The sequence below is a fragment of the Coenobita brevimanus genome, chromosome 78, assembly GCF_032717465.1.
Source record: "Coenobita brevimanus isolate Jiangsu-jjx chromosome 78, ASM3271746v2, whole genome shotgun sequence".
Taxonomy (NCBI): domain Eukaryota; kingdom Metazoa; phylum Arthropoda; class Malacostraca; order Decapoda; family Coenobitidae; genus Coenobita; species Coenobita brevimanus.
The window spans coordinates 29,957,751-29,972,104 of NC_137031.1; the positions used below are offsets into that span (position 1 = coordinate 29,957,751).

Sequence of the window (14,354 nt, forward strand, 5' to 3'; positions counted from 1 at the left end):
ACAGATTAAGAAAACAGAGCTTTATGTTAAAAATACAAAAATGGCGGGTAGTGAAATATAGTATCCTACAGCAGTGACTAAAAATTTGTCGATATTCTACAGTGGGTAAAATAACTGTCAGAAATATAAAAACACATAGGTGGTGAAATAAATTGTCCTAAAACGGAGACTAAAAATATATTGATATAGAACTACATTGGGCAAACCAACTTTTTTTCTTTAGAGTTGGCAAAAGATATATGTAGTTTTATGTAGACCAGTGCGTGTCTCGGAGTATTTTGTCACACAGTGCACTAGAACAACGTAATGGCAATGCGAGTCGTGGAGTGCAGTGTGCAGTGGCGATGGTGTCCGTCCTCACCGTCAGTCACTATGGCAGGCCGCACCACGCACGTGGGATATGTTGTGTGTGGCGATGGTGTCCGTCCTCACCGTCAGTCACTATGGCAGGCCGCACCACGCACGTGGGATATGTTGTGTGTGGCTTTGGAGATTTTGTAATACCACTTTGCTTGCCATTAATTCTGCACATTGCACCACGATATTTACTCGTATGTTATTGATAACTTATGTCAGTATTAAAACGATCGGGACAGCATACAAGCTATGATTCTAAGTGGCTGTAGAGCTTTCAAAACACCACTCCCATAGCGATTTGTTTTGTGCATTGCACCGCACTGTTCTGTTGTGTGTAACCCAACTTATGCACCCCGTGTCGATATTATAACGATTTATATATCACACAAAAGAATGTTAGCGTGTAATATGCAAACTCATAGAAGTAGTGCTGCGAAGCCTCCTGTGCCAACTAGATTACGGTTTATACTCCACAGGTTGCCTCATTGCCTCAGGTTTGATGTAGCAGTGGCAGATCCTTAAGGGAAGAACCAGAGTCCGAACCTCTCTTTTGGGGCTGAATTAAATTTTTCCAGGCTAATATGTATATACTGTATATATATATATATATATATATATATATAATATATATATATATATATATATATATATATATATATATATATATTAAATATTATATATATATATATATATATATATATATATATAATATATATATATATATATATATATATATATATATATATATATATATATATATATATATATATATTAAATATTTTATATATATATATATATATATAATATATATATATATATATATATATATATATATATATATATATATATATATATATATATATATATATATATATATATATATATATATATATATATATATATATATATATATATATATATATATATATATGTACAGTACATATGCCTTCAGTTCCCACGGACAGCTACCACAACCCACATTAACCCGTTAGTGCCCAGAGTTCCAGTGCAAGGGATTTTGGTGGGAGGGTACTAAGCGCACCGCCCTCCGCCTACCGGCTCATAGTCGCAGAGCTCATAGGTCCCTACCCCCGGGTTCCCTTCTTTATTAAAAATTTGAAAATGCCCAGTTTTGTCATTTATACAGGACACTGGGCGCCAATGGGTTAAGTATGCAGATATTACCTAAAGGAAAAAGCAGCACTTGCTTTCGAGTTCCTTCTAGGATAAATTGGACCCCATTGATCACGCATCACGACAGGAAGAATAAACACTGGAGCCATATTTTGCATGCTGTGTCAGCTCTTGTGTAACCGTGTGCTGGGGGCGAGGGAGGGGGGAGGGAGGTGAGGCAACCGGATATGCATATCATTTGTCCACACCCGCCTCCGTTCATTCTTCTTCACTGGGGAAGGCGGTGGTCCATTGGTAGCATTTCCGGCACGCAGCTTAAATACATCGACTTCAGTTCTCGGGCCGGTCAGACTGTTTGTTGGTCAAAGTTGTTTCTCCCTTGCCCCTGTTCACCCAGCAGAACAATCGGGAACGAGTGTGTAAAAGGTGATTTTAGTGTGTCGCAATCTAAGGGGAGACTGCACGTTAGCAAAAATTGATTATCTGCCTTAGTGACCCTTCGTGCAGTCACAGTCATTAATCCTAAGCCTACTTCCGTACCCCTATATGAATGGACGGCGCGCCGTCTGCGTATGTTGATAGTGCAGTGGCTTCAAGAATCCCACAGGGAGTACTTTCACACTCAGCTGCTATGGCTCAGTCTCACCTGTAGAAAATAGTCTGGCGTTAACTGTAACAGGACGCGAAGAAGACACTAGCATGGGAGGATTAAGCGGGTGATCAGATAGTTTTTTTCGCGTTTTGCTGTCTTCAGTTACCGGTAAGTTTGTGGACGAATTCACCTCTACATGTTCATATATTTACTTCGGTACATTATAGCTTACTTTGTTTACCATAAACTATTTTTCGGTGCTGTATAACTTTGATCAGTCGTTTATTAAAAATAATCGTATATTAAATATGTTAACTCAGACTCTGGAGCATATTATAATCGTTGCAAATAATGTAATGTGAAGGGAAATGTCATTAGTTTGCATGCGGCCATGACCAAAATTGCTGGAGTTATGTGCCATCTCTGCAAACAAGCTGAGTTAATGGTACATCTCACACCAGGTTCTTCTTGCCTCCCTTCAGTTGTGTCAGGCCCCCAACCCCCTTACCCCACCTCACCCCACGCTCCACTGCCTCACTCCACTCACGGTGCTCTGCTTACACACTTCCCGTTTCACTCACTACGTGTGAATTTCTCCTCGTCGTCCAGCCCACTGCCTTCTTACCGTCCTTCCTTCCTTCACTCATTCACTAGCTTCATATTCACTCACTGCCTCGCTTCCCTGCACCATCCCACCCATTGCTTCATCCCCTGAACCGCTCTGCTTACTGCCCTGCCCCACTGTGCCATCACACTCGCTGCCCAACCCCACTGTCCCACCCCACTCACTACCTCACCCCCTGTGCCACCCCACTCACATTCTCATCTTCTGTGCCTGCCCACTTACTGCTCCACCTCACTCACTACCCCACCCCACTGTGCCACTTCACTCACTACCCCACCCCACTGTGCCACCCCACTCACTGTCTCATCCCACTGTGCCACCCCATTCACTACCTCACCCCACTGTGCCAACCCACTCACTGCCTCATCCCACTGTGCCATCCCACTCACTACCTCTCCTCACTGTGCCAACCCACTCACTGCCTCATCCCACTGTGCCATCCCACTCACTACCTCTCCTCACTGTTCCAACCCACTCACTACCCGACCCCACAGTGCCACCCCACTCATTACCCCACCCCACTGTGCCACCCCACTCACTGTCTCATCCCACTGTGCCATCCCACTCACTACCTCTCCTCACTGTGCCAACCCACTCACTACCCGACCCCACAATGCCATCCCACTCATTACCCCACCCCACTGTGCCACCCCACTCACTGCCTCACCCCACTGTGCCACCCCATTCACTACCTCATCCCACTGTGCCACCCCACTCACTGCATCATCCCACTGTCCCACCGCACACACTACCTTACCCCACTGTGCCACCCCACTCACTGACCTACACCACTGTGCCACCCCACTCACTACCTCATCCTACTGTGCCACCCCACTCACTACTTCATCCTACTGTGCCATCCCACTCACTACCTCATCCTACTGTGCCTTCTCACTCACTACCTCATCCTACTTTGGCACCCCACTCACTACCTCACCCCACTCACTACCTCATCCTACTGTGCCACCCCACTCACTACCTCATCCTACTGTGCCACCCCACTCACTACCTCATCCTACTTTGCCATCCAACTCACTACCTCATCCTACTTTGCCACCCAACTTATTACCTTACCTCACTGTGCCACCCCACTCACTACCTCATCCTACTGTGCCACCCCACTCACTACCTCACCCCACTTTGCCACCCAACTCACTACCTCATCCTACTTTGCCACCCCACTTATTACCTTACCCCACTGTGCCACCCCACTCACTACCTCATCCTACTGTGCCACCCAACTCACTACCCCACCCCACTTTGCCACCCCACTTATTACCTTACCCCACTGTGCCACCCCACTCACTACCTCACGCCAGTGTGCCATCCTACTGACTATTGCACGCCACTGTGCCACCCCACTCACTACCTCACGCCAGTGTGCCATCCTACTGACTATTGCACGCCACTGTGCCACCCCACTCACGCCAGCGCGCCATGCTACTGACTATTGCACGCCACTGTGCCACCCCACTCACTACCTCATGCCAGTGTGCCATCCTACTGACTATTGCACGCCACTGTGCCACCCCACTCACTACCTCACGCCAGTGTGCCATCCTACTGACTATTGCACGCCACTGTGCCACCCTACTCACTACCTCACGCCAGTGTGCCATCCTACTGACTATTGCACGCCACTGTGCCACCCCACTCACTACCTCACGCCAGCGCGCCATCCTACTGACTATTGCACGCCACTGTGCCACCCCACTCACTACCTCACGCCAGTGTGCCATCCTACTGACTATTGCACGCCACTGTGCCATTGCACGCCACTGTGCCACCCCACTCACTACCTCATGCCAGTGTGCCATCCTACTGACTATTGCACGCCAGTGTGCCATTGCACGCCACTGTGCCACCCCACTCACTACCTCACGTCAATGTGCCATCCTACTGACTATTGCACGCCACTGTGCCACCCCACTCACTACCTCACGCCAGTGTGCCATCCTACTGACTATTGCACGCCAGTGTGCCACCCCACTCACTACCTCACGCCAGTGTGCCACCCCACTCACTACCTCACGCCAGTGTGCCATCCTACTGACTATTGCACGCCAGTGTGCCACCCCACTCACTACCTCACGCCAGTGTGCCACCCCACTCACTACCTCACGCCAGTGTGCCATCCTACTGACTATTGCACGCCAGTGTGCCACCCCACTCACTACCTCACGCCACTGTGCCACCCCACTCACTACCTCACGCCAGTGTGCCACCCCACTCACTACCTCACGCCAGTGTGCCATCCTACTGACTATTGCACGCCACTGTGCCACCCCACTCACTACCTCACGCCAGTGTGCCATCCTGCTGACTACCTCACCTCACTGTGCCACCCCACTAGCTTCCTCGCCTCACTTTGCCATTCCCACTCACCATTCCACGCTATTCACTGTGCTAACCTATTCTCTGTCCCATCCCACTCACTGCCTCACTTATCAAGGAGGAATTATGGCAGTGTTTCACATCACTGTCACTTCCCATCCCACATCTCTTGCCTTAAGATACACGCTGTTCCCTTGCCTTTATTTTTCCTGTCTCCTCTTACCGACTTGTAACCCTCCAGCCTCCGTACTTTCCCATCATCTCTTCTACCTCCCTTCTGTACCCCTTCCCTTCCTTCCATCCCTTCCCTGCATGCACATCCCGTCTGTGCTTGTCCACTACTCCCCCTTTGCACCCCTTGTCTGGGCCTGTCCCCTCTCTCCCCTCTCCACGTCTTCCCTCCCTTGCAACCCCCCCCCTCTGTTTCCCTTCTCCCTCTCTTCCCTGCCCTACATCCCCCCCTCTGTGTCTCCCCTTTCCCTCCCTTTCCTCCCGTACATCCCCCTTTTATGTCTCCCTCTCCCTTCCTTCGCCCCCGGTCCACCCCTTGCATCCCCTTTCTCTCTCTCTCTCTCTCTCTCTCTCTCTCTTCTCCTTCCCTTCCAATCCCCGCTGTGTGTCTTCCCGCTTCCTCCCCTCCCTTGCATCCCCCATCCCCTGTCTCCCCTCTCCTTCCCCTCCTTTGCATCCGCCTATCTGTTTCCACCCTCTCCCTCCCTTGCATGCCCCCGTCTGAGCCCCCTCCTTCCCTTAATATTAAATGTTGTGTATCGTATTCTGCGGGAATGCCAGGACTTAGAAAAAAAAATACGTTGTGCGAGTTAACCCTTTCAGTCTGGCGATATATATTTCAATTTTACTCTTGCAACCTCCACACAGTTTTATTCAGCGTAGGAGAGACTCTTCGAACTGGAGGGGTTAGATTAAGACTACATTAACCGTCACAATTCAAGATGTTTTTCCTAAGATGAATAAAAGTTGTTCGGCGATAACCAGAATGAAAATTAAATACTTCATCTGCGTGAAGGTCGGTGACTTCGTGTAATCCTTAGGAATCTGTATTATAATGATCCGGTTTCTGTATGTTTGTTGGTATTGGTTTGTCCGTTTGTGACCGTAACACAGCAAAAATGGCGCATTGTAGAGCAATTTTTGTTAGAGCAAGGTGCCGCTAAAATGTTCTAACTTGAAAAATAAAACAATTTTTAGACCAATCGGGCCACCGGTACCCGAGTTATGATTCATTTCTGGCCTTTTGACATCGAGCAGAAAGGCCGCCCAAGGCGGCCTTTAAGCGAGTTAATGAGCTTTTTTTTTTTTTTTTTTTTTTTTTCCCACTGCATCCTTCGCTCCTTCCTGCAAATCCCTCCCACGTTGCATCCTTCTCTCCTTCCTGTAAATCCCTCCCACGTCGCATCTTGCTCTCCTTCCCATAAATCCCTCCCATGTTGCATCCGTCTCTCCTTCCCATAAATCCCTCCCACATCGCATCCTTCTCTTCTTCCTGTAAATCCCTCCCACGTCGCTTCATTCTGTATACTGTGGTGGCCTATTATTTCATTTTGTTTTTAATTGTTTCCTCTTGATTATGTTATTCAGCTTTGGTGATACTCGTGTAGGTAAGGGGTAAAAGGTTGTTGTTGCATATCACTCAAATTGGAAAAGTCTCGAAAGCTGAATGAAACTGTGTGGATGCTGCAAAAATATCAAAAATAGGTGGGGGCGCTCATCATCCACTCACTCGATGTAGTGCTGCTATCGGGTGTCTGCCCTTTCCGCTTCTCCAGCTTTTCCTTCCATCCTTTTCTGTCTTCTTTTCTTCATTCTTTCCTGGTCCTTCTGCCTACGGGTGACCTTACGCTCCCTCTTTTGTCATTCTTTCCTTCATTCTTTCCTCTTCCTGCTGCCTGTGGGTGACTACACTGAGTGACAAGCCAGATGGTTTCCTGTACACCAGGAAACCATTTACTACGCTGGGTGGTAAATATATAACCAAATTTTGGCGCCTGGTGATTTATTGGGTAATTATGGCGCTCCAATCGGATTGAACCGGTGAAAGTTTATATCCAAGGGGTGGTTGGGGTTTATTGCTTACATAATGACACTCAGGGATGAGTGAGGCTGGTCACTCTCATCTTGAATGTCAGGACCAACTTGCCTAGTCCCGGGCTCCTACCCTCCTCATGGGGCAACGTAGGATTAGATGATGGAGGGAGACATAGAGTCGTGTCTTCAATTGTTGGCTTTATTTTGCCTTTATCAGACAATTTTAGTTATATTAAATTAGTTTCCTAATTAATGGAACTCCAAAAGAATCTCTGTTTTACCCAGTCCGTTTCAAATTGTCTCTTAAGCTGAATGATACGATCTGAAAACAGAAAAAAAAAAAAAAAACTCAGAGAGCGCAAATCTCTGCCAGCACCTATACCAGACAAGTTAGATCACCACCAAAATTTAGTAAACTCTTCCTTGGTCCATGACCCATATATCCAAAAAATGTCATTTAAATTCATCGGTAGCTGTGAACCGGGATTCAAACCCAGATCACCAAAATTTAATCAATCTTTCCTTGGCCCGTGATCAACATAACCACCAAATTTCATCAGTAAATTTTTGAGGTACGGAGTGGCCAACAAACAAACAGTCGTACAGAGGGTGAATTCATAACCTCCTCCAACTTTTGTTGACGGACATAAGGTTAAAAAAAAAAAAAAAAAAAAAAAAAAAAAAAAGCGTCATCGTGAAGGTATTATCCCGTTACTACGATGCTCTGTTGTATATAGGTAATTCAATTTTGCTTCCCACAAGTTTTTTTTAATCAACTTGGGGTTGAGGACTTTTCTAATTGTAGGGGTTAGATACAACCTTCATTTATCTTTTCATTGCTAAAGTCTGTTCTAAGATTAATAAAATCGTCTGGGAGTAGCAGGAATAAAACTTGAAAATGTGTCTTCAGGTCAAAGGTGTTATTCTCTTCCATCCAGTGATATCTTTTTTTGATAATCCCTTGCAACCACCAAAACGATGTCAGTCAGCTTAGGGCAGACCTCATCTGGTGAACAGGGAATTGAAGGCCACATCTTACCTTTGCAGGACCAAAACTTTCCCCTATGTTAAAATCAGCTGGTGGTTACAACATTAATAATAATAATAATAATTATGATGATGATAATAATAAATCATTATTATTATTATTATTATTATTATTGTTGTTATTAAAATGTGATACTGATGAAAGTGTTAACCCCATAATCTGAGGATGTGGTTGTTGATTATTTTGCCACGTCTAGACAATTATATATACATACCTTGGGAATGTTTGTGGCACTGAAGGGGTTAATGAAGGTTATGTCAGATATCTGTCGTACTAACAGTCTCTCCTAAACTGAGTAAAAAGATTAGAGGAAACTAAGAATAAATTATTTTGTCACTGGATGTAAGTTGTTAACAGAGCTGCTGCGACTGTAACCCCTGCCAAGGGCTGCATTCACCAACATATTTACGATCAGTTCCCAATCGTAACTTTTTTTTTTATTTGTTTCTAAAGGAAGGACAAAGAACGAGTAGGGCAGAGTCTTCCCGTGTCTTCTGTTCCTCTTACAAAAAGCAAATCTTAGTTACTGGGGGAAAATTATCGTACAGTAGGTTATATCTTGTTTTCCGCAGGAAGAATTAAGAAGCGTAGACTCTTCCCGTGTCTGGTTCTTCCTGCAATTACAGTAGAGGCTAGTATTCTCGCTAGCGCACACACACACACACACACACACACACACACACACACACACACACACACACACACACATACCTATATCGTTTTGTATGGTATCGTGGTCTCGCAAGCATATATATATATATATATATATATATATATATATATATATATATATATATATATATATATATATCTTTTGTATGATATCGTGGTTTGCACTACTTACAGAAAGAGAATATTAAGATGCAGTTGTCAAAATACATTGCTGGCGAAGAGGCGTTAGTAAAGCTCCTATGCCAGCTAAGATACGACCCAATGATTGATCATAAATATGCTTAGGAATTACACCCTACAGCTTCTGCCGAACACCAGAAATAAAAGAAAAATCTAAGCATGCAGGAAATCGCGTAATGGGTTTAGTATCATAGTGCCAGGTTATAAAATTTCTGTATAACAGAAGTTAAAAGAAAAATCTAAGCTCAGCAGCTTCCCCTCACTGCTAGTACAGTATAGGCACTGGATACGGGCATGATCACCATTTAGACCACTCTAGGTCCCTTTCGGCCTTTTTAGGTTTATCTGCTGTAGGTCCATTCGGGCTGCGCGAAGTTCTATAGGCCAAAATGATCATGTCCATGTAGGCCCATGCATTTTCATCCATGTTAAGTCGCCTAGTATATCCAGCCAGTTCAGCTCATTTTCAATCAGTTCAGGTCCATGTCACATCTGTTCAAAGCCACGCAGGTCCAGGTATATCAGACCAGTTTCAAGCAGGTCAGTTAAGGTTGTCCTGGCTATTCCAGGTCCTTCACTAAAGTAGGTCTGCTTTAGCCCAGTCAGATAATTTTAGGTCCATTGAAATCACACTAGGGTCATTAAAACATAATAATATCAGTTAGGTATTGCCAGATTGTTCAGGCTCTTTCTGGTCCTTCATATTTATTCTGACTTACGTTAATTTCGGACTATTCTGGTCAGTTCAGGCCTGTCAGAGTCAGCTGTGGTTGTTTCAGGTCCATTCAAAATCAGTGTTGACTATTGAAGTCATTTAGGCCAAGTCAGCCATGTTTAGTCCCAGTAACGTAAATTCAGATCCTATCGGATCAGTTCAGGATCATTTAAGAATCAGTTCAAGTAAGGCGACGTACAGTTCTAGTCATTTTCGTGAGTCCGAATTCGACCGTCTCTGCTTCATTTTAATGTACCATGGTCCTTTTACATCATTTTAAGGACGGCCAGTTCCATCCAGATCCATACAGCTTTGTTCAGACAATAGCTTCCAAGTATTTTTCCTGTGGTGGCAGGGTTGGAAAAAATCACAGATTTTTTGAAATAAAAAAATCGGTTTTTTATTTAAATAGGATTTTTTTTAAGTATATCAGATTTTTTTTAACCTATTTTTTTTTTCCCCAACCTGCTTGTGCCTTTGGGAATTCTGTCAAAAGAGTACCATACTGGGTCTTTTTCCTTCCACTAGTTGCAATGCGTCCATTAGGCATGAATATATATCGCTGTTCAAATAAACATACTTACAAAATGGAAAATTATAATGTGAATGGGAAGTGGGCGTAAGGCAGTGCACCACAGGCTAGCACTTCTTGGTATGGGGGAGGTTACTCACACTGTCAGATACTGAAGAAAGTTGCCAACTTGTCTTTTATTTTGTCAGATTAGGATCATAATCATTAGATTAAATCATGTTACTGTGTATTCAAAAAAGAGTTTATTTCATCTGTTAACACTGAGTATAATCACATTTATTGTTATTATCAAATAGCCTACTTTCCTCTCATTTTTAATATTTACCATATAACGGAAGGCAGTCACTGGTGCCTGACTTGATCAAGATCAGTACATGAAGAGTACAGGCCAAGCAGACTTGATGAATCTGTACAATACACATCCATCACATTCTCTGTCTTCTTCCTTTTTACTCTATATTAAAAAATCGATTTTCATTTAAATCATGTTTTCACACTGATTTAAAATGATTTAAATCACATGATTTAAATCATTTAAATCATAACAACCGTTTTTTTTTTTTTTTTTCCGACACTGGGCATAAGCTTTTCACAGCCTGCTCCCAAGGCCCAGTAGTCCTCCTACATACCATACACCTCCACATGTCACCACTTTGGCGCTAACACCCACCGTCCTTATTGAATACATGCTAGGGCTGTCTCATACAGGACTGGTGTATTGGTTTGATGGTGATGGGAAGGTTGGGAGGGTAGGCAGAAAAGAGAGACTCGCAGGATATTTGGAGGAGGGGAGGAGAAGAAGATTGCCTTGTAGGTTGACCGGTATTAGCAGTGAAGGTTTACATCAAAGTTTCCTCCAAAAACAACAGAAAGTAAGGTCGGGTTTCTTTCAAGTATTAATTTGCATTTCTTACCTTAATAGTCTGCTAAATTTGATACATGAGTATGTCTGTCTATCTGTCTGTCTATCTATCTGTCTATCTGTCTCTGTCTATCTATCTATCTATCTATAATATATATATATCAAAATTCCAATATATATATATATATATATATATATATATATATATATATATATATATATATATATATATATATATATCTCAAAATTCCAATATATATATATATATAATATATATATATATATATATATATATATATATATATATATATACATACACAGTATATATATTGACATAGTTTGCATCAGGAACACACTTCCTTACCGCCAACACACGTTCTGCTTTTTTCTTTACCTCTTCATTTTCCGTGAGTTCACCTTCCCATTTCCTTTGGCCTCTCTTCACTTCATCCACTTCCTGTTTCTTCTTTCTGCACCTGAAGCACCTCAACCTCACCCAAGAAAACACAGCCTCAGTCAGACTTTTCCTATATTTTCCTCTCCAATCTCACTCACGTTTTATCTCAGTTCCTCTTACTTTTTGTCTCCTGCACTCTGATCCTACTGTCCCACCTGTGTCTCTCTAGTCATCATTCGCTTGTCTTGTTTTAAATTACTGTGAAGTCATCCACCCAGCCAATGATAGCTTTGCATACTTCACTGTTGGTTTACTTGTTTGATAAAGTTTGAGCTAAAGTTACAGAGAAGCGAGTAATTCTACAGGAGGAGATACCATTCGTGAGGGAAACGAAAAATTGTATCGTAGTTGCAGTGTTATTTTGTGAGAGCAAACTGGCTTGGCACACTGAGTAAAAGAAAAGTTTTTTGTAGTACAAGGTGATGTTCACAACACCAGGGTATAAATTCACCCTGTACAGGCTATCATTATAAACTATGCAGTTGCGAAGTTGAGCTCGTATTTTTCCACTTATCTGTATATATACCTCTCCAGCCTCTACCTAACTTCAAACTTTTTCTCCCAACCAGGGATGGAAGGCTGAGAGTTGGAGACGAGATCATTAACGTGAATGGGAAGCGTCTGCGAGGTGTGTCTCTGGACGAAGCTCGTCGTATCCTCCGCCACACACTTTTGGAGGTGGATATCGTGGTGGCGCGGGACCCAGACAGCGCAGCCGACCATACCCATGACCATACCAACGCCCTCGAGTCTTTGTACTCTGACTTTGATGTTGCATCTTTGGCTAGTGGGCGTGTAGACTCTCGAATTGACACTAGGGTTGACTCCCGCACTGATGACGATGTGGATGACAATAATGATGATGATGATGACCGTGATGTTGATGAAGATGATGATGAGGCATCTCTGGGTGACAGTCTGACCCTCAGATCTGAAGACGACTTAGAAGATGACCTGGAGGATGGTTGTGGCTTAAGAAGGCATATCAGAGATATACATGACCCAAAGTGTTGTTTATCAAAACACTATAGAGCCTACTCCAGGGAGTTACCTGACCTTCCTGTCCTGCATTTGGATCATCGTGCCTGCAACAGAGAACTTCCTGACCTGCCTGATTTGCAGATAAGTCACCAGACTTGCACTGGAGACATCTCAGATCTTCCTGACCTGCACAACCACCGACCCTGTCTTCGGGGGCTTCATGACCTGCCCTGTGACCACCAGAACAATGTGAAAGACCTACCTGACCTACACACTGATCACCGCACCTGCACTAGAGAGCTCCCCAACCTGCCTGACCTTCACCAGCGGGCACCAAGGGAAGCGAAGAAGCGGAGAAAGGGGAGGGAGGAGGGACTGGTTACTGCTATCATGGTCCGAACCACCTCAGACTCTTCATCAGGTGAGTCGAAACAATTTGCAAAGAGAGAGATGAAAAATCACATAACCTATGTTAGGTTAATCTGCGAATACCTCGAGTTATTATATCAGTGAAAGTTACAGTCACGGAACTGATTAGACAACGGAAATTACCGAGTGCATAATATAACAGAGCAAAAGAATTTGCCCTGAGGTATGTAGCATTAGATGAAGCCAGCAGGAGTTCTTACCACATGTCTTTTGAAAACATCTTATCTTTATACATTTTCTGCCAGTGGCTGTGCATGATAGATTAATGAGACGTCTATGCAGAACTTTATTGTGTGTCGGGTACTTGTTTGTGAAGTGGGCTAGCATTTGTGCCGTACTTTGCTACGTCAGCCAACAAATAAGAGACAAAATTGAAGGAGAAATACTGTACAGAGATTAATTCTTAAATCCAATAATGTGTACATACATCTTAATTGCACCCGTGCTCACGATGTGGACATTTTATGTCATAAACACACACTAATAGATAAAACTTCACTCAAGAATAATTAACATTAAGAACTAAAGATGTAACAGTCAGCGTGATGAATTGAACTTGTCTTGTGTGTCAGCTCCCTCGCCAGCGCCCCCAGGAGGCGATGATGAAGGGCGGCGTTTGGTGACACTGCTGGAGGACGGGGTGTTCCAGGACCGACCTGCCTCAGAGACCTCACAACCATCAGTCGCACCTGCTGCCACCATGCAGCCCACACAGGTACTCTACTTTATAGTCATCTCTGCCATCAAGGCATCTTCTCCATGTTTGGATTTTTTGTTTTCTGTATACATTTATCTTCAGGGGGACGTACTGCACATAAAAGAAAAAGAAAGCTCCTGGAATGATCTCTCCATCTTGTGACATGTCCGGTATGGGATTGCTTACAACATACGTTCTGGGCAATGGCGTTGGTAAAAGTATAGAAGGATATTGCAGCCCTCAGTTCCACCCCTTTTAGTCGTCTTGTGTGACACTGTGACATCCTGTTCGCAGGGTGGTGATTTTAACTTGAGCAGTTACTTTCACAAATGGAAGGCAGGGGCACTCACCATTCACTCACTCGATGTAGTGCTGCTCTCGGATGCCTGCCCTCCCTTCCTTCTTTCCATCCTTCCTCTTCTGTATTTCTTTCCTTCATTCTTTCCTCTTCTTTCTGTCTACGGGTGACTCTACATTGAGTGACAAACCAAATGGTTTCCTGTACACCAGGAAACCATTTACTACGCTGGATGGTAACCAGATAACCAAATATGGCGTTTGGTGGTTTAGCAGGTAAATAAGGCGCTCCAATCGGATTGAGCCTGTGCAGGTTTATATCCAAGCAGTGGTTGGGGTTTATTGCTCACATAATGCCACTCAGGGATGAGTTAGGCTGGTCACTTTCATCTTAAA

The 14,354-nt window shown here is 43.9% G+C and overlaps 1 protein-coding gene across 1 annotated transcript in view; it reads left to right on the top strand.

Annotated features, from left to right (window-relative positions):
- LOC145408783 (uncharacterized) overlaps positions 1–14,354 on the top strand; it is a 139,544-nt gene that overhangs the window by 114,028 nt on the left and 11,162 nt on the right. The window contains exons 4-6 of the mRNA XM_080279432.1: positions 12,124–12,397; positions 12,677–12,956; positions 13,537–13,694. Of these exons, the coding sequence (XP_080135558.1) occupies positions 12,124–12,397; positions 12,677–12,956; positions 13,537–13,694 (712 nt within the window). The remainder of the gene's footprint in view (positions 1–12,123; positions 12,398–12,676; positions 12,957–13,536; positions 13,695–14,354) is intronic.